At 51.4% G+C, this 24,851-nt stretch overlaps 2 protein-coding genes across 3 annotated transcripts; one reads left to right on the top strand and one right to left on the bottom strand.

The window, feature by feature from the left end:
• The first annotated feature begins 697 nt into the window (after positions 1 to 697).
• Positions 698 to 18,290, top strand: IL27RA (interleukin 27 receptor subunit alpha). Its single transcript, XM_060094046.1, has 14 exons — positions 698 to 959; positions 1,373 to 1,490; positions 4,749 to 4,906; positions 4,989 to 5,146; positions 6,644 to 6,803; positions 7,110 to 7,183; positions 10,959 to 11,142; positions 11,238 to 11,426; positions 13,316 to 13,417; positions 13,492 to 13,650; positions 16,583 to 16,708; positions 17,095 to 17,188; positions 17,374 to 17,467; positions 17,588 to 18,290. Exons 1-14 carry the CDS (start codon positions 860 to 862, stop codon positions 17,879 to 17,881), a joined length of 2,010 nt encoding a protein of 669 aa, XP_059950029.1. The 5' UTR covers positions 698 to 859; the 3' UTR covers positions 17,882 to 18,290.
• A 192-nt stretch (positions 18,291 to 18,482) lies between these two features.
• Positions 18,483 to 23,718, bottom strand: PALM3 (paralemmin 3). 2 transcript variants are annotated; one of them, XM_060092242.1, is made up of 5 exons: positions 23,482 to 23,718; positions 22,819 to 22,961; positions 22,596 to 22,680; positions 20,651 to 20,687; positions 18,483 to 20,545 (listed from the first exon to the last, which is right to left on the bottom strand). In XM_060092242.1, the coding sequence occupies exons 2-5, from the start codon at positions 22,932 to 22,934 to the stop codon at positions 18,681 to 18,683; spliced, it is 2,103 nt and encodes a 700-aa protein (XP_059948225.1). In that variant the 5' UTR covers positions 22,935 to 22,961; positions 23,482 to 23,718; the 3' UTR covers positions 18,483 to 18,680. The 2 variants fall into 2 exon arrangements, with proteins under 2 accessions (XP_059948225.1, XP_059948224.1); XM_060092241.1 differs by having other exon boundaries at positions 20,642 to 20,687.
• Between the last annotated feature and the right edge of the window lie 1,133 nt (positions 23,719 to 24,851).

Raw genomic sequence — 24,851 nt, forward strand, 5'->3', positions numbered from 1 at the left:
AACGCCCCAGCCCTGCCATCCACCTAACCAGTATCCAGCTGGGCACCTGTTTCTGGCCCCTCATGCATTCATTCATCAGCAAGTCTCAGAGGTCAGGCACTGTGGACTTGGACAGAGTCCCCCCACCCAACCCTGACCTTTGAGCAGCCTGCCTAACCTGACCCTGAGCAAGCTGTGCCCCTACCTGGCCAAATGGGGACCCTGACCTCTCCGCAGCCCATATCATGCCTTTCCTGCCCTATACTGTCTCCTGCTGCAGTGGATGCCCCTACTCTACCCAAACTGGCCACACCGAGACCCTTACCCAAACTGTGACTCTCTCCTGTCCCAACTGTGGCCACTGTCCCCTTGCCAGCCCCAATTATACCGCCGCCCGATTCCAGCCTTTGCCCGCTCCCTTCCCCCTCTCTGCCAGCCCCTCTCCCTCCGACCTCGCCTCCTGGGGGTTCTAAAGCTGTGGACCCCAGGGTTGGTGGAGGGACCCCTGGGTTCCCTTCATATCCTGGGGTGGGAAGCTCAGTGGGGGGAACGGATCAGAACCTTCTCCAACCCCAAAGATAAACAGTTCCAAAGGACTCGGCAGCCTGTTTGGGGGGCGGGGGGGAGGGGCAGGTGTCTGCGGAGCTCGGCCACTCCTCAGCGCCGCCCATCCCCCACTACCCCTCCTCAGCCCGGGCGAGGGACTTTCCGAGGCAGCGAAGGGGCGGGGAGCCGAAGCGCAAGGTGCGGAGGCGGCTAGGAGGGGTGGCTCCTCTTCCTGTTGCTGCTCGGGCGCTGGACACCGAGAGCTAAGCGGGCGGCGCTGCAGCGCTGGGCCGGGCAGGGCCGGGCCGGGCCGGACTGGGGGCGCGGGGACGCCATGCGGGGAACCCGGGCCGCCCCCTTCCCGCCGCGGTCGCGGCCGAAGCTGGTTCTGCTGCCTCTGTTGATGCTGCTGTTCTGCAGGACTCGGCCCCAGGGTGAGTTACGGAGCGAACTCGTGTCGGCGCTCTGCCGCCGCGCTCCGCGAAAGCGCACATCCTCCAGGGTGAACCGCAAGTTTGTGGAATGAATGACAAAGATCCGGATGCCACTCTGCTACCCCCCGGGGCAGGGGCCGGGCGATGAGAGGAGTTGGGGAATGGGTGGCAGCGAGGTGGGAGCCAGGGTCCGGGGTTGGCGGGTGGTAGGGGAAAGGGCTCTTCGGATGGTAACAGGATGTGGCTGGTAGAGGGAGGGGAGGAGTTACGCCCGAAGCCTGGGGAACGGTGCCCAGCGCCCCCTTCCTGCTGCTCACTTCCATAAGGGGTGGGGGGGAGTTCAAGTTCTGGGGTGTGAGGGCGGCTGGGGGAATTGACCCCCTTCCCTCGGACCCTCCCTCCTCTCTCTCCAGGCAGCCCTGGGCCATTGCAGTGCTATGGATTTGGACCCTTGGGCGACTTGAACTGCTCATGGGAGCCTCTTGGGGACTTGGGAGCCCCTTCCACGCTGTACCTCCAGAGCCAGAAGTAGTGAGTACAATGGAGTGATTTGGGGAAACAGAGGCTTTGGAAGAGTGACCACTCAGGTTTAGACTTCTCAGGCTGAGAGGACCCATTAGTCCTGCCCACCCGCATCCCCCAGTCCTGCCCCACTCTCAAGCCCTTCAATTCCAAGTTCCCTCATTTCCTTGCTGTGTTACCCTAGACCAGTCACTTTTCCTCTCTGAGCCTCTGTTTCTTCCTCTATCAAGTAGTGATAATAATGGAACCTGCCTCTCAAGGCTGGTTCTGAGAATTCAATGAGTTAGGCACTTGGGAAAGAAAATGCTTAATGATTAGAAGCTGTTTTTATTGCTGTGTGACCTTAGGCAAATAGCTTAACCTCTCTGAGCATATGAAAAGATCATTTGGTCTGGTTCCGGGGATGGAGCAGTGAAAGAGACACAGAAAGCCTTGTGGAGCCCACATTCTGAGGGGGTGACTGATGTTGCTTCACAATGAATCACACCTGGAAACACAAATTCATTTCCAATTTGGCTAAGTGAGAGGAGAAGGAGAGGAACATTTGAAGATGGGAACTGGGATGGGAGGCTGGTCTCTTTTTTTTTTAACGATGGTAAAATACACATAAAATTTACCACCTTTTTTTCTCAGCCTTTTTTAAGTGTACAGTTCAGTGGAATTAAGTACAGTCACATTGTTGTGCAACCATCACCACCATCCATGTCCAGAAGGGGGGTGCCTAGGGTTTTAATTGGTAGAGAATGAAGGAGTAAGAGAAGGTCTTCCCCCTTTTTTTTAACGAGGTGAAATTCACATAACATGAAATAAACCATTTGCAAGTGAACAGTTCAGTGGCATTTAGTACATTCACAATGTTGTGCAACCAGTGCCTCTATCTAGTTCCAAAACATGTCCATCACCCCAAAACGAAGTTCCATCCCCAACAGCAGTCACTCCCTATTCCCTGGCAACTACTAATCTACTTTCTGTCTCTGAATTTGCCTTTTCTGGACATTTCACATAAATGGGATCATATGGCATGTGGTCTTTTGTATCTGGCTTCTTTCACTTAGCATGTTTTTCAGGTTCATTTATATCGTAGCCAATCAGAACTTCGTTCCTTTTTGTGGCTGAACAATATTCCACTGTATGGATATACTATGTTCATCCACTCATCTGTTGATGGACATTTGGGTTGTTTCCACCATTGGGCAATTGCAATTGGGCGATCGTGACTAGCACTGCTTTGAACATAATGTGTACAAGTTTTTGAGTCCTTGTTTTCAGTTCTTCGGGGTATATGCCTAGCAGTAAAATTGCTGGGTCACATGGCAGTTCTGTGTTTAACTTTTTGAGGAACCACCTAACTGTTTTCCACAACAGCTATGCCGTTTTATGTTCCTACCAGCAGCATAACATAACACATGTGTTTTTGTTGTTTTTTTCTGAAGACCTTGATTTGAACCTTTTAAATCCAACCCTTTGGGATGTCCTCAACTCCTCTCTCTCTCTCTCTGTCACCCACATCTGATCCATCAGCAGGCCTTACCAGCTCTACCTTCTACATTATCCAGAATCTGGCACTCCTCACTTCCTCAGCACCCACCATAATCCAGTCCCTATCATCGCTGGCCTGGACCGTGCAGTCACCTCCCTGGACTCGGTTTCCACCCTTAGCCCCACAGTCTGTTCTCCACCACAGCATCCAGAGGACACCTGTGAACTTCTGTTTTATTTATTTTTTTAATATTTATTTATTTGGCTGTACTGGCAGCATGTGGGATCTTCATTGCGGCATGCGGGATCTAGTTCCCTGACCAGGGATCGAACCCGGGCCCCCTGAATTGGGAGCACGGAGTCTTTTTTTTTTTTTTTTTTTTTTTAATTTATTTTATTTTTGGCTGCGTTGGGTCTTCATTGCTGTGCGCGGACTTTCTCTAGTTGTGGCGATTGGGGGCTACTCTTCTTTGCGGTGCGTGGGCTTCTCATCGCGGTGGCTTCTCTTGTTGCAGAGCACAGGCTCTAGGCGCGCAGTATTCAGTAGTTGTGGCACGCAGGCTCAGTATTTGTGGCTCGCGGGCTTACTTGCTCTGCGGGGCATGTGGGATCTTACCGGACCAGGGCTCGAACCCCTGTCCCCTGCATCGGCAAGCGGATTCTTAACCACTGGACCACCAGGGAAGTCCCGCACCTGTGAACTTCTGAATCAGGACATGTCCCTCCCCAGCTCACAGCCCTCCAGGGCTCCCACCTCACTCAGGGTAAAAGCCGAAATCCTTCCTGCAGCCCATCGGGCCTTGTATAATTTGCTTGTCACCTCCCTGCCCTCACCTCCTCCCACTTTCTCGCTCACTCTACTCCAGAGGACAAGCCTCCTCCCCACTGTTCTTCGTAAAACACCAGGCACAGTTTGGCCTCAGGACCTTTGCACCAGCTGCTCCCTCTTCCTAAAATGCTCTTCCCCAGGTATTGCGTGGTTCCACACCACATCCTTCAGGCTTTTATTCAAATGTCTCATCAGAGAGCTTTCCTGACCACCTTTCCTAAAATAACACTGTCATTCTTCATCCTATCATCACACTGAATCCTCCTCACCCTGCTTTATTGTTCTTTATATCACTTATACCACCATCAGTTATATGTTTATGAGTTTCTCATTTGCCTCCCCCACTGGAACACCAGCTCCGGATAGTGGATGCTTGCCTGCTTTGGTCATAGTCCTGTTCCCAGCTTCTACAACAGAAATATATATTTGCTGACTGAGCAGTTGCATAGAAGTAAATGTGCATATATGTAATAGGTGCTCAGTAAACAAAATAACCAATGCTCATATAACATGTATTGTGCCCCTGACATTTGCTGTTCTAAATGCAGTCCATTTCTCATCTCATTGTTCCCCTCCCCTATTCAGCCCTTTCAACAGGCACTTTAAAAAAAAGACATTTATTTATTTATTTATTTATTTGGCTGTGCCGGGTCTTAGTTGTGGCACACTGATCTTCGTTGGGGCATGCGGGATCTAGTTCCCTAACCAGGGATCGAACCGTGGTCATTGGGAGCACCGAGTCTGAACCACTGGACCACCAGGGAAGTCCCTCAGGAGGCAGTTTTATCACCCTCGTTTTGTAGATGAGGAAACTGAGGCACAGAGAAGTTAAGTTGCTTGCTCAGGGTCACACAGCTCTGAAGCAGAACTGGGATTTGAACCCAGGCAGAAAATATGTTATTACAGCTCTGGGCCCAGCCCACTGTATGCTGCCCTGATTCTTGCATCTCTCCTCACAGCCATTCCAACAAAACCTGGACTGTGGCAGTGCCCACTGGGCAGAGCTGGGTGACCATTCCACGGGAACAGCTCACCATGTCTGACGAACTCCTTGTCTGGGTGGCCAAGGCAGGCCAACCTCTCTGGCCCCCAGTCTTCGTGAACCTCGAAACCCGAAGTAACAGGCGGGAGTGGGGGTTTGCTATGTGTGGGGTGGGTGGTCTTGGAGGCCCTGGCTCAATGCATCTCCCCTTCCTCAGTGAAGCCGGATGCCCCCCAACTGTACCCTGATGTGGACTTCTCAGAGGATGACCCCCTAGAGGCCACTGTCCAATGGGCCCCTCCTATGTGGCCACCCCATAAGGTCTTGGTCTGCCAGTTCTACTACCGAAGATGCCAGGAGATGGCCTGGATGCTGGTGAGTGTCAGGAACCCTTTTCCCTCACCCTACTCTGGGCGGGGCCCGGGACATCATTCCCAAATCAGACACCTAGCTCAGAGCTCATTCCTCAGCTGGCCCTGGAGTCTGTCCACATTCCTCACAGAAGGCCTGTACATGCATCTTGTTCAGCTAAAAATGTTACCCCAAGATAATCTATAAATTCCATGCAGTCCCAATCCAAATTCCACTTGGAATTTTTTTTTTTTTTTTTTTTTTTGGCCATGCCGCGAGGGTGTGTTTATGGGATCTTAGTTCCTCGACCAGAAATTGAACCCGGGCCCTCGGTAGTGAAAACAAGGAGTCCTAACCACTGGACCTCCAGGGAATTCCTTCCACTTGGAATTTTTGAGAAACTCAGTAAACTTCCTCTAACATTTTTGTGAATGAATAAAAATCCTCAAATAGCTTATTACATTAACCTTAAAATACGAGGTTAACAGCAGACCTTAGCATCTACTGTGTGCCATACACTGTTCTAAGCTATCTGTTGAATCCTTACAAGAACTCTTTGAGTAGATGTATTTTATGCCTACCCATTTTACAGATGAGGAACAGAGCCTGGTTTTCAGTAAACACTCAAAAGTAATAAAAGCAGCTCACATTTCTGAGCACCTGCCACGCATCAGGGCCCAAGCTAAGCAATCTGCATGGATTATCTTGATGAGTACCCCCAACATCCCTATATAGTAGATGCTTTTAAGATCTCTATTTTATAGTTGGGGAAGCTGAACCTCAGAGAGGTTAAACAACTTTCCCAAGTTCACACAGCAAAAAAATGGAAGACAACTCCAGTGCAATGGGACCCCAGGAGTTGGGGAGCCTGCCCATGCACTTTAAGAGCACAGCACCAAAGTTGCAAGTATCTTTCATCTCATATCTCATTGGCCAGAACTTAGTCACATGGTCTCACCTGATTGCAAGGGAGACTGGGAAATGTAGTCTTTATTCTTGATACACATGTTCCTGACAGATACTCAAGGGTTCTATTTCCAAAGGAAGAAGGGGAGAATGGATATTGGGGATAACCCACTGTCTCAGTCATAGCTTTTCATGCAAAACACTACAATATAGAGCAGAGTTGTCACTGTGAATATTCATGCAATTCAGAGCAATGCTAAGATGCAGACTTTGCAATCTAACTGCCTGGGTATGAATCTCAGCTCCAGAACTCACGAGCTATGTGACCTTGGGTATGTCACTTCCCCTCTCTTGGCCTCAGTTTTCCTCATCTGTAAAATGAGAATAATATTAATAATAGAATTTGCCACCTACTGCTATACCTGGCACAGAAGATAATCAACTTGTCTCTTTTTTCCAGGGATTGTCCCAATTTTAAAACCAAAAGCCCTGTGTCCTAGGAACCCACTTGATCCCAGGCAAAGCAGGACATTATTGGTCATCCTATTGACATATAAGGCCAGGTACTTTCAATTCAATCTTCAGCCTCATCACTCTCCCCTGTCTCTCCCCCAGCTGGAACCTGAAGTGAAGTCCATACCCCTGACCCCTGTTGATATCCAGGACCTGGAGCTAGCCACTGGCTATGAGGTATCTGGCCGCTGTCAAGTGGAGGAAGAAGAGGATCTGTGGAGCGAGTGGAGCCCCATTCTGTCCTTCCAGACACCACCCTCTTGTGAGGATCTCTGGGCTTACCCCTACACCCTCAGCCCCTCTCCTGGAAGTCTGGCCAATCATGCCATTCTCATCTGTCATATTTTATAGTTGGGAAAGCTGAACCTCAGAGAGGGTAAACACCTTTCCCAAGCTCACACAGCAAAAAAAAAATTGAAGACAACTCCAGCGCAGTGGGACCCCAGGAGTCGGGGAGCCTGCCCTTGCACTTTTAAGAGCACAACCCCAAAGTTGCACGTATCTTTCATCTCGTATCTCATTGGCTAGAACTTAGCCACATGGTCTCTCCTTTTTTCATCCTTGCCAGCTCCAAAAGATGTGTGGATATCAGGGAACATCTGTGGGGCACCAGGCGGACAGGAACCCCTGCTTCTGTGGAAGGTGAGTTGTGAGGACCATGTCTCTGCACATGTCAGGAAACCCCAAATAACAGTGATGTAGAGGACTTCCCTGGTGGTCCAGTGGCTAAGGCTCTGCACTCCCAATGCAGGGGGCCTGAGTTTGATCCCTGGTCAGGGAACTAGATCCCACATGCTGCAGCTAAAGATCCCACATGCTGCAACTAAAAGATTCCTCATGCCACAACGAAGATCCTGCATGCCGCAACTAAGACCCAACACAGCCAAATAAATAAATATTAAAAAACCAAAAAACAATGATGTAGGGAATTCCCTGGTGGTCCTGTGGTTAGGACTCTGGGCTTTCACTGCCGAGGGCCTGGGTTCAGTGCCTGGTTGGGAACGAAGATCCTGCAAGCTGAGGAGTGGGGAAAAAAAAAAAACCAAACCAAGAAACCAAACCAAACCAAACCAAACCAAACCCCCCCCCCAAAAAAATGATGTAAACAAGACAAAGGTTACTATGCTGCCCTCTTGAGGTTGCTTTAGGGCTTCAAGGAGGGGATGCTCAGAGAGGTCCTGGCACAGTGCTGGGTGCAGAGAAAGACTCCACCAATGTTGGCTGAATCTAGGAGATCTGAGCTGAGACATGAAGATGGGTACAAGTGTTCCAGTCAGGGGGGACACCAGGTGCAAAGATTTAGAAGCAAGACTAGGCTCAGCTCCACAAAATATAGCAGAATATGCTAAGGACTTTGATGCTAGTATTAAAGGGCATTGTGAGATGACAGACAAGAGTGAAACAGTCCTCACTGATGCAAATCTGCTGAGCACCTACCGTGTTCCAGACATTGCAAGGCCCTGGCTCACAGTAAATATGGCAAGAAACGAAACAACAGGGCTTATACTTTCTTGGGCCACACAATCTAATATCACTAACTTTAACCATGCATAATACTTACAGAGCTCTTACTATGTGCCAGGTCCTCGCCTACAACACTTATTTACATTAACTAACTTTACAGATGAGAAAATGAGACATAGAGAGGCTACCCCAAACCAAACAACAGCTAAGTGGCAGAGCTGAGGTTCTTTGGCTTTCAAACCTTAATTCACAGTTTCAGTGCCTCTGTTTTATTTATTTTTTAATTCATTTTTTTTCTTTTTTGGCCATGCTGCACGGCTTGTGGGATCTTAGTTCCCCAACCAGGGATCAAACCTGTGCCCCCTGCATTGGAAGTGCAGAGTCTTAACCACTGGACTGCCAGGGAAGTCCCTCGTGCCTCTATTTTATAACACATACTTTGTAATGCCCCTTTACTATACTGAAATGAAATACATAGCTAATATAACCCATATATACATATATTTTAAAATGTGTATAATACAGTGTATTGTATTATAGCATACAGTGTACAGTGTATTATAATATTCAGTAGAAAATAAAAGGGAAATAAGGCTACTACATAATGGCAAAATATTCAGTTCGCCAGTATGATAGGAATACTAAATCTGTATGTACCTCATAACATGGCTTTAAAATACATAAAGTAAAAATTGACAGAACTACAAGGAGAACTCTATGAATCCACAACCATCGTGGGAGATTTTAACATGCCCCTCTAAGTAATTTCATAACAAGCAGATGGAAAAACAAGTCAAGATCCAGAGAATATGAACATATGCATAACAAACAACCTAATGGACTCACATAGGAAACATCAGAACATGCATTCTTTCCATATGCAAACAGGACATTTACCAAAATCATCCACATGCTAGGCTATTGAGCTGGTTTCCAAGGACTTCAAAGGGATGAGGTGATGCTGGGTACATTGAAAAATTCTCTGATCAGAACACAGATTGTGCTGGAAATAGATAATAAAAAGTGCTTAGAAAGTCCCCATATGTTCAGGATATTTCAAAATTCAGTGACTGTTAAAACCATGTCCCATGGGGCTTCCCTGGTGGCACAGTGGTTGAGAGTCCGCCTGCCGATGCAGGGGACATGGGTTCGTGCCCTGGTCTAGGAAGATCCCACATGCCGCGGAGCGGCTGGGCCCGTGAGCTATGGCCACTGAGCCTGCGCGTCCAGAGCCTGTGCTCCGCAACGGGAGAGGCCACAACAGTGAGAGGACTGCATACCGAAAAAAAAAAAAAAAACAGGTCCCAAAAGGTTCTGTATTTATACATCAAAATGTGTTTGGTTCTAGGATCAGTTAAAATTATTAGGGTTTTTCATCTACAGAAGTTTCCAGTTGGGATGACCTTCAAAAGTCACAAGGGACGTGGGACAATTTTTTTGTTTCTAGGAGAGGGTAGTGTCTCTGGCTCTTGCCCATCAAATACCAGTCATTGAGGCAATCAGATATTCTCACAAGTTTCCCCAAAGTACTCTGGAGGGTACTATCCTCTTTGCTATGCATAATTACTCCTCTATACAACAGTGGGAATTTTGCAGTCCCTAAGAACTGCACATGACAGACTAAGGTAAGGTGAGGGAAGACAAGGTCATATAAGTGCATGGTCAGATCCTGCCTGTCTTTAGTTAAAATCTTTTTTTTTTTTAATTTATTTATTTAATTTTTATTTTTGGCTGCATTGGGTTTTCGTTGCTGCGCGCAGGCTTTCTCTAGTTGCGGCAAGCAGGGGCTACTCTTCGTTGCGGTGTGCGGGCTTCTCACTGCGGTGGTTCCTCTTGTTTCGGAGCATGGGCTCTAGTCACGCGGGCTTCAGTAGTTGTGGCACACGGGCTTCAGTAGTTGTGGCTCGCAGGCTCTAGAGTGCAGGCTCAGTAGTTGTGGCGCACAGGCTTAGTTGCTCTGTGGCGTGTGGGATCTTCCCGGACCAGGGCTCGAACCCACGTTCCCTTCATTGGCAGGCGATACTTAACCACTGTGCCACCAGGGAAGCCCCCTAAAATCTTGATAATTTGTTTGTCATGGTTTTTCTTTTTGCATTAATTTTTTTTAATCAAAAAAAAATTTTTTTTGACTGTGCTGAGCCGCATGTGGGATCTTAGTTCCCCGACCAGGGATCGAACCTACGCCCCCTGCATTGGAAGCACAGAGACTTAGCCACTGGACCGCCAGGGAAATCCCTGCATTAATTTTGATTGATTAAAATATTGCGTACAACAGGGTCCTACTGTATAGCACAGGGAACTATATTCAATGCCCTGGATAAACCATAATGGAAAAGAATATGAAAAAGAATGTATACATATGTATAACTGAGTCATTTTGCTGTACAGCAGTAATTAACACAACATTGTAATTCAACTATACTTCAACTACAACTATACTAAAAAATAAATTTTTTTTTTTTTTTTGGTACGCGGGCCTCTCACTGTTGTGGCCTCTCCCCGTTGCAGAGCACAGGCTCCAGACGCACAGGCTCAGTGGCCATGGCTCACGGGCCCAGCCACTCCACGGCATGTGGGATCTTCCCAGACGGGGGCACGAACCCGTGTCCCCTGCATCGGCAGGCGGACTCTCAACCACTGCGCCACCAGGGAAGCCCCCCCCAAAATTTTTTAAAATATTGCATTAAAATATAATTTATCTTGATTGGATTTTTGGTATCTTCTCTTGTTTTGCTGCCAAGGTGAGTGCCTCCCTCACCTCACCCTAGTTCTGGCTCAGGAGCTGTATTCTGATTCCGCCTCTGCCACTGAGCCACTCTTGAGGCTCGGTATCTTCATCTTAGAGTGAAACAAAAATGTTTCACAGACTGGTTTGTCAGGAGACCTCACTGAGAAGCACAGTATGTGCCTGATAAATGGGAGATATTAACCACTTCTTCCCCTCATCCCTCAGACCTCGGGGCACTGCGTGCAGGTGAGCTACAGAGTCTGGTTCCAGGTTAAAGATCAGGAGGTGATCCAGGAGGAGACCTCATGCTGCAGCTTCTCCATCCCCACTCAGGCGGAGTGGGCTGGGGTGTCCGCCATCAACGCCACAAGCTGGGAGCCTCCTACCAACCTCTCTTTGGCCTGCTTGGGTAAGAGGCTGTGAGCTTCCTCTGAGCAATGCCCTGGAGGTGCAAGAGGGGACTTCCCGAGTGGACAGCTGAGATTTCTCCTCCTCATCCTCTAGGTCCAGGCTTTGCCCCTCATGGTGTGGTAGTCAGCATCATCCCTGCAAGCTCGGGTCTGCTGGTGACTTGGCAACAGGGGTCTGGGGGGCTGCAGGAGCATGTGGTGGACTGGGCTCGAGATGGTGACTCCCTGGAGGATCTCAACTGGGTCTGGCTTCCTCCTGGAAACCTCAGTGCTGTGTTGCCAGGTGAGGCCCCAGGACACCTGGGTTCCCATTTCAGCTGTTGGAGAGCAGACTGATGGCTGGATTTGCAGAAGAGAGTGTTAAAGTATCATTAATTCATGCAAGAAATATTCATTGACTACCTACTGTGTGTCAGGCCATGTTCTAGACACTGGTACACAGTGATGGCAGCTGATGTGTATTGGCATTTACCATAAGCATTAAATCATTCAAACTTCCTTATAAAGTAGGTTTCTGCTATTAGCATACAGATAAAGAAAAAGGCCCAGAGAGGTTAAGCAACTCACCTGAGGCCATACAGCAAGTATGTGGTAGAACCAGGATTTGAACCACATAGGCTCCTGAAGCTAAACCCTGAACCATCACCCTACTCTCCTCTCAGCAGCATCCCCACCCTCATCCTCACCAACATCTCCATCCTCATCTTGTAGGGCAGGCACCCAATGAAACAAAAAACAAGTACATCTGTAATGTAATTGGGGCAAAGTAAAGCAGGGTAAGGGAGAGGAGGGAGGATAGCTATTTCAGAAAACAAAAGTTAGAAAAGGCCTCTCTGGGAAAGTGGCATTTGAACTAAGACCTGAAGGAGGTGAGACAGAGAGCCATGAGGATGTCTAAGGGAAAACCAAGAGGGAACAAACAGTGCAAAGGCCCTGAGGCAGGATTGTGCCTGATGTGTTAGAGCAGCAGTGAGGAGGCCAGCGTGGCTGGAGTGGAATGAGCAAAGGGGAAAGTGGGAGGAGGTGAGGGCAGGGAGGTGATGGGGCAGAGTGTGCAAAGCCTTGTGGGTCCTGGGGAGAACTTTGGCTTTTGCTCTGAGTCAGGTGGGAGCCGCAGAGGGTTCTGAGCAGATGAAGGATGTGTCCTCACTCAGGTGCTTACAGGCGCCCCCTGGCTGCTGTGGGAGGAACAGACTGGGAGGGCAAGGGTTGGAGGTAAGAGACCCAGGAGAAGGGACTGTGTATGTCCAGGTGGGACATGGTGGGGACTGGACCAGGTGGGACCAAGGAAAGGAGAGAAGCAGGCAGATTCTTGTTGGGGAGTCTTAGAGCAGAATGTTGGGGACCCATTTGGATATGTTGCACCTCATGTGCTCATCCAAGTGGAATTGTCCATGGGACTATCAGATACTCAAGTCTCAGGTCTAGCAATAAGTTCTAGGCGGAGATTTAACACTGGGGAGTCTGTCCTTGGTGTAAAGAACTTGGGAGAGCATGAGAAGGTGTTGAGCGAGAGATTTAGGACAGAGTCCCAAGACCCATAAGTATATATGGACAAAAGAAGAGGAGCCCCGATTCTGGAAAATTCCCAGTTGGGGAAGCCCATATGGCAGCATTAGGTTTTGAGAAGGGATTTCAGGAGCCTTACTGTGATGGGTGGTGTCAGGGCCCCACTCATAGTCCAGCATTTGACTATCTCCCAGCTTCTGGCACCTGCATTCCTGGCCTGAGGGCTTTTTCTTATCTGAAACATTTTGCCTGCCTGGACAGCTGGAAGTGCCGGGGAATCAAGGCCCCTCAGATGCAGCCCTCTACCAATGACTGTTAATGGCTGATGGATAAATACCCCAGCTCCCACCCTCCTCAGGTGGGATGGTGCTCAGGATTGTGCTCTCTGCTGCCACACAGAGTGCGCCAGCAGGACTGAGCCTTGGTTGGCCATGTTGGGAACTTGTTCTCTAACACATATTTACTGGGTGACTTTCCTTCCCTGCTTCACTTCCCCACTGCCCTATTGGTGTTTTCTGGGGTTGCCTCCCAGATAAATTACATTCATTCAAATTCTTATATCAAGGTGTCCTTCTGGGGACACAAATGAAGATTCCTACAAAATAAGAAATGAGTCGGGGAGGGGAGCCAACTCTAACTGGTCTTTGCTCCTCCCCCACTCAGGGGATTTCGAAGGAGGGGTCCCCTACCAAATCACGGTGACAGCAGTCTCTCCTTGGGGCTTGGCCCCTGCCCCCTCAGTCTGGAAGTTCAGAGAGGAACTAGGTAAGTGGTGGGGCTGGAGGATGGAGGGTCCTGGAACCCTGGCAGAACTTGACTGGTTGACTTTCTCTCATCAGTACCCCTGGCAGGGCCAGTGCTTTGGCGACTCCAGGATAACCCCCCAGGGACCCCTGCTGTAGCGTGGGGAGAGGTCCCAAGGCACCAACTTCGGGGCCATCTCACCCACTACACCCTGTGTGCACAGAGTGGGACCAGGCCTTCTGTCTGCATGAATGGTGAGCTCCACTGCCGCCTGCCCCTGCTCCCAGCCCCCACAAGACCCACCCATCAGCCTACCCCTTCCCTTACCTCCAGATGGGCCCCTTTGGCTCCCTCTCAGCCCCTGGGAGAACACACGCTATCATGGGTTCCCTAGTGGATAATAACCCAGGTGGCTATCAATGTAATAGACTGTCATTTGGCCATTAAAAATGAAGACTCTGATCTATATTTATTGACATTGAAAGATGCCTGTCATATTTTATTAAGTGAAAAAGATAAAAGGATTGTAAAACTTTGTGGGATAGTTCCATTTTTGTAAAAAAACCCGGCACTGAGTGAAGCAGAGGCACAAACATGAAAAGAAATTCCCCCACAATGTCAATAGGGACTGTAGGATTACATATGATTTTTAAATTTTATTTATTTATTTATTTGGCTCCATCGGGTCTTAATTGTGGCATGTGGGGTCTAGTTCCCTGACCAGGGATTGAACCCAGGTCCCCTGCATTGGGTCTTAGCCACTGGACTACCAGGGAAGTCCCTAAAGATGACTTTTATTTCTTTTTCATATGTTTGGGTGTAGGCTAAACTTTTACTCTGAGCACAAATTCCTTTTTTTTTTTTTTTGCGGTACGCGGGCCTCTCACTGTGCGGCCTCTCCTGTTGCGGAGCACAGGCTCCGGACGCGCAGGCTCAGCGGCCATGGCTCACGGGCCCAGCTGCTCCACGGCATGTGGGATCTTCCCGGACTGGGGCACGAACCCACGTCCGCTGCATCGGCAGGCGGACTCTCAACCACTGTGCCACCAGGGAAGCCCCACAAATTCCATTTTAAAATATCTTTTTTACCCTTTCCACTCCAGTTTTATTGAGATGTAATTGACAGCATCACGGTGTAAGTTTAAGGTATACAGTGTAACGGTTTGGCTTACGAATATTGTGAAATGATTCCCATAAGTTTAGTTAACATCCATCATCTCATATAGATACAATAAAAAGAAAAAGCAAAAAAAATAAATAAAAATTCAAAATACCCTTTTTTTCTAATTACCAAAGTTATCTGTTCTTTTTTTAAAAACCGACACATTAAAGAAGTATACTCAAGTATATCGTCATTCTCATCATTTCACTGATACTGACAATGCAGCTTCCATATTTTGCCATGTGTACGTTAACATAGAGATAGGAGTTGTGTTTTTTGAAAATTTTAAACTTTTTTATTATAGAAAATTTCAAGCACAAACAAAAGTCGGAAAAATAGTATAACAAATCCTTGTGTACCCACCATCCAGTTTCAGTGGTTTTCTGCATTTTATCAATCTTGTTTCAATTTATCCCCACACTTTTTTTTTTCTAGAGCCTTTGGCGTCATTTCACCCCTAAATAATTTGGTACTTCAGCATTTGTCTCTAACCGATAAAGCCTACTTTTTTTTTTTTTTTTTTTTTTTTTTTTGCGGTATGCGGGCCTCTCACTGTTGTGGCCTCCCCCGTTGCGGAGCACAGGCTCCGGACGCGCAGGCTCAGCGGCCATGGCTCACGGGCCCAGCCGCTCCGCGGCATATGGGATCCTCCCAGACCGGGGCACGAACCCGTATCCCCTGCATCGGCAGGCGGACTCTCAACCACTTGCGCCACCAGGGAGGCCCACTTTTTTTTTTTTTAACATACTTTGCCATGATTGCGCCTTGCACAAGTATATAGATATCATTAGGTTAAAAATCATATATATTTATGTGTACATGTACCTATAATTAAAAGAGGACTATGTTATAGGCCCCTGAAGCTTATGAACGTGATGTTTTGCAACTTTCTTTTTCTCACCTGATGATTTAACTTGAACATCTTTCTATGGCAGTATATCTTGATCTGTATTCATGTCTCCTGTAATCCTATAACAAACCAAAAAGCTGCTTCCTCTCTTGGCTTAAAAACTAAAAAGGGCAATTCAGTTAAAAAGTAAACAAAAACATATCTGGGAGGTGCAAATGTATTCCCCTCGTCTGGGGTGAATTTCCCTTCACTGGATTCTGTGCAGGTGAGGGATATGATACTCAGGCATCCTTTTATTTATTCAAATATACAGTTGATCCTTGAACAACAGGTTTGAACTGCGCAGGTCCAGTTATACATGACTTTTTTCAATAGTAAATAGTACAGTACTATCTGCGTTTGGTTGAATCTGCAGATGTGGAACTGGGCGTACAGAGGAACCACAGATAAGGAGGGTGGACTATAAATTATACTGTACTTAGATTTTTAAAAGAGTTGAGGGTCAGCACCCCTAACCTCTGCATTGTTCAAAGGTCAACTATATATCAATTTTTTTTTGGTTTCGTTGGGTCTTTGTTGCTGCGCGGGCTTTCTCTAGTTGCGGCGAGCGGGAGCTACTCTTTGTTGCGGTGCACAGGCTTCTCATTGTGGTGGCTTCTCTTGTTGCGGAGCATGGGCTCTAGGCATGCAGGCTCAGTAGTTGTGGCTCACGGGCTTAGTTGCTCCACGGCATGTGGGATCTTCCCAGACCAGGGCTCGAACCCATGTCCCCTGCGTTGGCGGATTCTTAACCACTGTGCCACCAGGTAAGTCCCCTGTATATCATTTTTGAGTGCTTTTTATGTGCAGGCACTGATCCAGGTGCTGGGAATATGGCCCTCGTGGAGCTAACTTTCTAATGGGGGACATGAAGGTATAGACAAAGTAAATAATGTCTAAGCAGTGTGTCAGATGGTGATAAGTGGTGGATAGAGAATAAAGCAAGGAAGGTGAGTGGTGAAGCAGGTGCTATTTTAATCGCGGGGCGGGGGCGGTCAGGGAAGGCCTCACTGGAAGGTGACCTTGCAGCAAAGAGCTGAAGGAGATGAGGAGGGAGCCATGTGGATATGGCACGTGCAAAGGTCCTGAGATGGGACTTGACTGCCTCTCCAACCGCTCTGGGTGTATCCTTCAGTGAGTGGCAGCACCCAGACCATCACCCTGCCCGACCTTCACTGGGGTACCTGTGAGCTGTGGGTGACCGCGTCCACCATCGCAGGACAGGGCCCACCGGGTCCAAGCCTCCGCTTTCACCTACCAGGTACGGGCCTGGGGCAGGACTGCCATGGGAGAGGGCCGGGAGAGAGGGGCATTGGAGGGGGTTATATAATCATTACTGAACTTCAGGGGGTGGACAACATTTAGACTTCGGGATGTTGATGATGCATTTTGATGCTGCTAAATACTGCTGTGGATTATCAAGCAATGTGTGTCTCTGACCCTTTCACCCCATCCCTGACCTTGACCTTTTCACAAGCCCCACTCCCACCTGAAGATTTCCCCCACCCTTAGCCCCTACCCATTCATAGGCCCTGCCCCTTTATCCACCTCCCTTACCCATTCCCAGCTCCACCCATGAGCCTTACCTGACCCCTCCCCACCTGCCTGGTGTCCAAATGTTCTTCTGCCCCTCCCCCCTCCCTCCAGATAACACCCTGAAATGGAAAGTTCTGCCAGTTGTCCTTCTCATATGGGGTTTGCTCCTGACGGGCTGTGGCGTCAGCCTAGCTACCTCCAGAAGGTGAGGCTGTCGGACACATGGGTCTCTGCCCAGGTTGGGAGGGCAGCTGGGCGTTAGCTGAGCTTGGGGAGAGATGTGGGAAGGGGATGATGCTTCAGAGCTCTGTGACGTTCCTGGACCCTACGATCTGGGCATGCGTGTCTAGCCGCCTGGATTCCCTGCCCTGACTCTTACCTGCTTGCCAGGTGCGTCCACCTGAGGCACAAGGTACTACCCCACTGGGTCTGGGAGAAGGTTCCTGATCCTGCCAACAGTAATTTCAGCCTGCCCCACATGAAGGTGAGCAGAAAGCTTGGCTTGTCAGGGCCCTCTGGGGGGATTAGGGAAAGCTTGGACAGTGGGGAGTAGGTGAGAATTGGGGGGTATGAGGGGAGGAATCTCAGCCTCTTCTCTTCCCAGGAGGTGCCCCAGGCCCAGCCCCCTGGGGACTCGCCCATCCTGGAAGTGGAGGAGATAGAGCAGGTACCGATTATGGAGGCCCCCCAGGCCTCCGCCCCACTGGACTCTGGGTATGAGAAACACTTCCTGCCCACACCCGAGGAGCTGGGCTTTCTGGGCCACACCCCAGGTTCCAGGTTATGGACTGAACCAACCCCAGGAGGGGAGAGGGGTGCTCATTTGACAGATGAAGACACTGAGGCTCAAAAGAAGCTGAGTCACTTGCTTGAGGACACCCAGCCAAGGAAGAGCTGAGATTGAAGGACTCCTACAGAAAAGGGCCTGGCCCTACAGGGAATATACAGATGGATGAGGGAGCAAAGAAAAATAAATAAAATCCAGAGTGGCAGCTGCCTCCCCAAATCTGTCCTGCTGCTATAACAGAACTGTAGTTGGGTGCACTCCCAGCCTCCCTTGCAGCTAGGTGCAGCCATGGACTGAGTTCTTAACGAGTGGAACATACGCAGAAGTGACATGTGCCTACAGTGGGTCTGCGTGGGGGCTCTTCCGCATTCCCTTCCCTTTCCCATGAGCTGGAGCATTGATGTGCCCTGTGATTCAGCTTTGGCCATACCCAAGGTGAAGGTGGAGCAAGAAATGGAAAGGAACCAGAGTTCCTGAGTGATTGCATGGATCAGAAGTGCCCAGAGAAATAAATTCTGTTTTGATAGCTACTGTAGCTTGAGGTCTTTTTGTTACAGCAGCCATATCTATACTCTCACTGATTCATAATCTTTGATTCTGGCAGAGTGAAGCCCTCCACTTCCCACCAGGAGACGGTGAGGTGGCTCTGTGCCAACAACACACACACTCACACTGTCCAAATGCTCAACATTTTATTTTCAAGTATAAAGGCTTTGTCACAGAAGGGGGCCAGGGTCACAGGCAGTGTGCAAGGGGTCCAGAAGCCCAGGTGGAGATGGACATGTGGACCAGCTGGCTCCCAGGTGCCACCACTAGTTCCGTGGTGCCCTGTCTGCGCCTGGGACCATCTGCTGATGCCAAGAGGCCGAGGTAGCTGTGAGGAGCTGGGAGTGGGGTAGAGGGCGTGGGCTCACATAACCACACAACACTGGCACGTCTTCTGCTTAGGGCCGCTCGCCTCTTCGCCCTCAGGAGGGGCAGATGGCTCCGGCTGCCGGGCAGGCGCGTAGGTGGGCACAGTGTGGGCACTGGGGTTGGCCCTGGGCTCCTCCACCTGAAGCAGTGGCTGGCACTCAGCAGGCTGCTCCTGAGCTGGGGTCTCTGCCAGGAGGGGGGTGGCATCCCCAGAGGGGTCCTGGCCCTCATCAGAGGTTTGGGGCTTCACTGCTTCTGCTTCTGGGGAGCCTTCCTGCTTCTCCTGGGGCTGCTGTCCTTCTTCCTCGGGCCTTGGCTCCTCCTTGGCCCCCAGGGGAGCCACTTCCTCACTCACTTCCTCTGCCTGACATTCCTTTCCTCCTCCTGACTCTCTCTGCTCTTCTGGACTCAGATCTTCCTCAACCCCTTGAGTCTTCTCTGTCTGCAATGGCTCTTCACCTGCCTTTCTCTCTGCCTTCTGTGGTTCCTCATCTCCTTTTGTCTCTGCCTCCGACGGCTGCTCACCGCCCGTTCTCTGTACCTTCAGTGGTTCCTCATCTCCTTTTGTCTCTGCCTCCGACGGCTGCTCACTGCCCGTTCTCTGTACCTTCAGTGGTTCCTCATCTCCTTTTGTCTCTGCCTCCGACGGCTGCTCACTGCCCATTCTCTCTACCTTCAGTGGTTCCTCATCTCCTTTTTCCTTTCCCTCCAATGCTTCCTCACCTCCTATTCTCTCTACCATGAGTGATTCCTCACCTCCTTTCCTTTCTGTCACCAATGGTTCTTCAATTGCCTCTAACTTTTCCTCACCTCCTTTCTGCTGTACTCCCAGCGGCTCCTCCCCTCTTTCCCTCTCTGCCCTCAGAGGTCCTTCAACTTCTTTTCTGTCTGCCGACAGTGGTTCGTCACCTCCTCCCATCTCTGTCTCCACCTTTTCCTCAACTCCCCTCCTCTCCGGCTCCAAGGATTCCTCGCTTCCTTTCCTCTCCACCACCAGTGACATCTCTGCTCCTTCTGGCTCCGCGCCTGCCTTTCCCTCACTTCCTCTCTTCCCCGCTGATTCCTCTGCCCACCTCCTCTCTGCCTCCCACGTTTCCTCCCCGCCTCTGCTGCCTGCGCCCAGTGGACTCTCATCCTTTCCCTCCCTTCCCCGTGCCTTTGGCCCTTCCAACCCCTCCACCACCAGCTCTTCCCACTGCTCACTGAGGGTCACTCTCTCCACCCAAATGAAGGACCCCTCCTCTCCTCCAAAGCCCCCCTGCCCATCACCATCAGGGCTGCCCCTGGGGGCATCTTCCCCTTCTCCAGAAGCTGCTCCCCCCGGTCCCTCCTGGAGCCTCAGTGAGCTGGTCTGTGCAGCCTCCAGGCCTCTGCCCGCCTCCCCCGTGGCCTCTGAGTCGCTGCCCTCTGTGCCTCCCACCCCTTCCCAGACCACCTCCACGATACCCCTGTCCTCCCTGACCCACGAAGGGAGCTCTCGGCGTCCGGCTTCCTGTCTGTCCCCGATGGCCTCCATGACCATCTCCTCCACCTTAGCCTCCAGCTCTGGGCCTGTGGCCCCCATGGTACAGTCCTCTGTGGCCCTTAGCCCCTCCCAGACCACCTTCACCGTGCCTCCCCCTTTGGCCTCATTCACTTCCCCGTCAGATGCTGCCACTTCCTGACTCGGCACCTGCTCTGGAAGGGGGCTGGATCCAGGGCAGGGGCCATTGGCTTCTGAGGAGGCCCCTGCTGCCCCAGGGATCCTCCTTGGGGCTGGTGGAACCCCGACAGACTCATCTCTGGACTTAGAGGGGGACTCTGGGTATGTGCCCACTGGTCCGGCTGGTATGGAGTCTCTCTTGTTTAGATCAGTCTGGCCTGGGGGCGTCAGGGGAGAAGGGGAAAGGAGAGATGGGGCAACAGAGTGAGATTCAGGCCCTTCCTCTTGCGACCCCCAGACCTCAAAACACCCACCTGCAGGACCTGCCTCCACGGTGGACTGGGATAGAGGACGGTGACCCTGCAGGGATGGCAGAAACAAGGTCAGGCCAGCCCACATCTCCACTTCCAGCCTCCTGCATGCCAGTACCCCTCCCCTGCTCAAACACCATCGATGGCTCCCCATTACCTTCAGGACCAAACCCTCTATTGTACCTCAGCCTTCCTTACCTGTCTCATCTCCCTCTGCTCCATTGCGTTGCACACAGTAGGTGCCCAATCAATATTGTGGCCATGCAGCCAATCCCTCTGTACTGGGGACCTACTCTGCCAGCTACTGAGGTTACTTAAGGGACACTTAAGCCTTTTGCTATTGGAACTTACATTCCAGTGGGAGGAAGCAGGTAATAAACATAAAACACAAATCTGTAATTCAGGGAGTGAGAAGGGCTATGATAAGAAAAAAACAAAAGAAAAGAAAAGCAGGATAAGGGGCTGGGGAATGCCTGGGAGGTGATGGGGTGTCTCCTTTAGGTATAAGATGCAGAAGGGCCTCTTGGAGGAGGTAACATTGAACAAAGGCCTGAAAGGTGAGAAGAGCCAGCCTTGAGTCAAGAGGTGGGAAAGGGCATTCCAGGCGGAGGGGACAGCAAATGCAAAGGCCCTGGGGCTATAGTGAGTTAGGCAAGTTCAAGGAATAGAACAGAGGGTCAGGGTGGCTAGAGTGGAGTGAAGGAAGGGATCAAGGGAAAGATGAGCCCAAGGGAGGGGAGCTGAGGACAGCTCTGCAAGCCACCTATGCCAAACCCCACAGATCTCCTATCCTACCCTCCTCTTTCCAGCCTCTAGGCCTTTGCCCAGGCTGTTTCCTCTGCCTGTATTCCTGATTCCCTTCCAGATTCAGCATAGATGTCACTGCCTCCAGGAAGCCGTCCCTGAGCCCCCAACCTCACTCAGGTGCTTCTTATGAGCTTCCCCTATATCCTGGGCTCCCCCCTCACAGACTCTTTGCACCCCATCTCGTCATCTGGACGGTGAGCTCTCTTGGGCCAGGAATCATGCCTTGTGCATCTCTAGCAGGGAATTCCCGGCTTAGACTAAAAACCCAACAAGAGCTTCCTATCCCAATTAAAGTTCTCCTCTTCCCTTTTGTCCTGAGACAGGCACCTGGGAGCCAAGGTGCATCAGGGAGAGGTGGGGACTGTGGAAAACCCACACATCACTGTGGCCAGGTGCAAATGTTACTGGATCTTTGGACTTCAAGGACAACCCAGAGAGCCAGATTTTTTTTTTTTTTTTTAATGGTACGCGGGCCTCTCACTGTTGTGGCCTCTCCCATTGCGGAGCACAGGCTCCGGACGTGCAGGCTCAGCGGCCATGGCTCACGGGCCCAGCCACTCCGTGGCACGTGGGATCTTCCCAGGCCAGGGCACGAACCCGTGTCCCCTGCATCGGCAGGCGGACTCCCAACCACTGCGCCACCAGGGAAGCCCAGAGAGCCAGATTTTAATGTGGAGTTGTCTTGGTTTTCAAAAACCTGTATGTTGTATGGCCTGCGTTGTATCTTAATAGAGGCATTACCAAAACAAAACCCAAAACTCCAAAAGCCATGTAGATGCCCCAAATCATGAGAGCATCTCACGATGACCCTTTCCCACCTTTGAGACTGAATTCCATGAACACTTCCCCACATTTGCTGACTGCTTTCCTCATTCAGGTCATATTGGCCACCATATATCAAAATGGTCCCTTGTGCCTGTTCCGGGTACTAAGCTATGATCTCACCAACCCTCTCTCACACCTCTTCCAGGTGTGTGCTGTCGTTATGCTCATTTTAGAGATGGGGAAACTGAGGCTTGGGCAAGGAAAGCGACTTGCCCAAGACCACAGAGCAGAGGACCCAGAATCTAAACTGTGCTTGGAGAGGTCCTGCTTTGGGGTCTGCTTGCCACACTCCCTCCTCCCACCGCCTGCTCCCCTAGCTCCTCACCTGTCGGCGCCAGGTGGGCCTGCCTGCGGGCTTGTGCTGGGCACCTGTGGACGCACTTTGTAACAGCTGCAGCTGGGACTGGAGTCTGGGGAAGAGAAGGGGCTGCTGGGAGCCTGGACCTCAGGCTTATGGACCAACCCCACCTGAAGTGTCAGTTGGAGTGGGCTGAGGGGCCTGGCCTAGTCAGGCTGGGGCAAAGCTGTCAGGCAGGGGCCCTACTCACGTGAACAAGCTGCCTTCCAGGTTCCGGATGCGGGCCTGAGCCTGGTCCTCAGGTGACTGGGGGTCCTGTGAGGCGGGGTCCTGGGGCTGCTCTGGCTCTTCAGCTGCCCCGTCCATTAGCCAGCGTTCCCGGAGAGACTTCCTCTGGGCATGGGAAGGGGCACATGGACTACCCCACCTCATGTAGCACCCCATCTGGATGTCCCACCCTGGGCAGATTTCTTATTGCCCTACAACCACCCAGATGGGACAGACATTTCTCCCTCAGGCTGGGATACGTGCCCCAACAATGCCAGGTGGGGCAGACACCCCGTTACCAACCCAGAGCTTTCCCACGCTGGAAAAAAAACACCCATCGATCTCCCCAACCTTTCCAGAATGGGACAAACACCCCCAAAGGTGAACTCAATGTCCCTACTAGCCCCTCCCTACCCCAAAGCGGAACAAACACCTCCATTGTCCCCATACTCTTCCCAAAGGTGGGACAAATGTCCCCATCACAACCACCCACTCTTCCAAGCTGGGGAGGACGCCCGCCCCCAAAGCTGGAACCAATGCCGCCCCCCATGTTTAGACAGAGCCTCCTTTGGTTCCCAGAACTGACTCTCACAGACACCCCCACTTCATTGCCCGGGCTAAGCAGGCGCCCCTGCCCGCCCCCAACCTTGAGCCGCTCCACACGGAGTTTCTCCTCCTCCAGCTCCCGGCGCGCGGCGCTGATCTCCTCCTGCAGCCGCCGCTTCTCCTGCGCACAGAGGACCCGGAGCTGCCCGCGGGCCGGGTGGGGTCGGGCGGGGCCGCCTTCCCCCCTTCCTCCCTCCCTCCCTCCTCCGCCGGGCTCCCGGGGGCTCCCGGGACTCCCGGGACTGCAAACCGCGCCGGGGGCGGAACACAAGTCTGGGCCCCGGGCCGGTAGGGGGCTGCGGAGGCCCTGACTCAGCAGCGGGTCGGGGCGGGGCCAGCGGGGGCGGGGCCGGCCGCGCCCGGGATGCTGCAGAGGCCTTGCCCGCGCGGAACTGGGGTCTGTGGATGGGAGGACCTTGGAATGGGAATCCGGGGGTAGCGGGTGTCTGAGATATGGGGTTAAAGAGGGACGGGATTCAGAGAGATGGGGGTCCAGATATGAGGATCAAAGGGAGGGGGCTAGTGAGATGGAGGGGTCGGAAATGGAGGTGCAGTCATGGGGATCCAGCGAGACTAGGATGTAGAGAAGGGGTCCAGAGAGATGGGGGTTAGTGAGATGGGGGGTTCAGAGAGATGTGGTCCACAGAGATGGAGATTTAAATATGGGAGTTCAGAGAGATGAGGTTCAGATATGGGGGTCTGAGAGATGGGGTTCAGACATGGGGTATCTTGGAGACTGGGGGTCAAGAATGGAGCATCGGATGCTATAGATTTCGAGAGTGCGGAGTTCGCAGCTCTCCATTCTAGGGGTGTCAGTGATCAGAGGAACTGGGGAGCGGAGGGGCCTGAGGATTTAGGTGGGGCGCCCCGAGAAAGGCTGGAGCTGAGGGTGCTCCCCGCACCTTCAGAGCCCTAGGCCTGCTCCCTGTGATAGGAGGGAGGAGAGGAAAGGGCTTTGGGCAAGGCTAGGGTTGCCCAGGGCTCCAGGCTGACCGCACTGGTAGGGCTTCACTTACCGCGATGACTTCTAGCCGCTGCCGGTAGAGGGAGCTCTCTGCCATGGGCCTGCAGGGAGAGGGAGGGGGCTGCCAAAGGGGTCTCCCAGGGGCCCACACCTCAGCAGTCTCACCTCTCAAATACCCCTCTCTGAGCCAAGATCCCTGAGCAGCTTGGAAACCAACCAAAACCCAGCACTTTCCTCTATTTCCCCTTTGCGCCTGGGAGGGGTCAGGGCAGAGGGCAGGGGTTCTGTGAGGGAGAGAGAGCAGAGACCATGACAGACTGAGATAAATCCCTTCCTAGGCTTGACAACACCTCTCTGAGCCTCAGTTTCCCCATCTGTAAAATGGACCGGGATAGCTTGACCTTCACCTTGCAGAGAGAGATGGCCTTGCAAGGAAGTATCCATGC

The sequence above is a fragment of the Mesoplodon densirostris genome, chromosome 3 (genome assembly GCF_025265405.1).
Source record: "Mesoplodon densirostris isolate mMesDen1 chromosome 3, mMesDen1 primary haplotype, whole genome shotgun sequence".
NCBI classification, from domain to species: Eukaryota; Metazoa; Chordata; class Mammalia; order Artiodactyla; family Ziphiidae; genus Mesoplodon; species Mesoplodon densirostris.

What these genes read in the sequence shown, in the direction of transcription:
- IL27RA (XM_060094046.1), top strand. Translation starts at nt 860, where the DNA reads ATGCGGGGAACCCGGGCCGCCCCCTTCCCGCCGCGGTCGCGGCCGAAG. An exon ending in AACCCCTGCTTCTGTGGAAG is followed by an intron (nt 7,184 to 10,958) that starts GTGAGTTGTGAG and finishes CTCATCCCTCAG; the next exon opens with ACCTCGGGGCACTGCGTGCA. An exon ending in CCTCCGCTTTCACCTACCAG is followed by an intron (nt 16,709 to 17,094) that starts GTACGGGCCTGG and finishes CCCTCCCTCCAG; the next exon opens with ATAACACCCTGAAATGGAAA.
- PALM3 (XM_060092241.1), bottom strand. Translation starts at nt 22,934, where the DNA reads ATGGACGGGGCAGCTGAAGAGCCAGAGCAGCCCCAGGACCCCGCCTCA. An exon ending in CTGGAAGGCAGCTTGTTCAC is followed by an intron (nt 22,681 to 22,818) that starts GTGAGTAGGGCC and finishes TCTCTTCCCCAG; the next exon opens with ACTCCAGTCCCAGCTGCAGC. An exon ending in CGTGGAGGCAGGTCCTGCAG is followed by an intron (nt 20,546 to 20,641) that starts GTGGGTGTTTTG and finishes TGACGCCCCCAG; the next exon opens with GCCAGACTGATCTAAACAAG.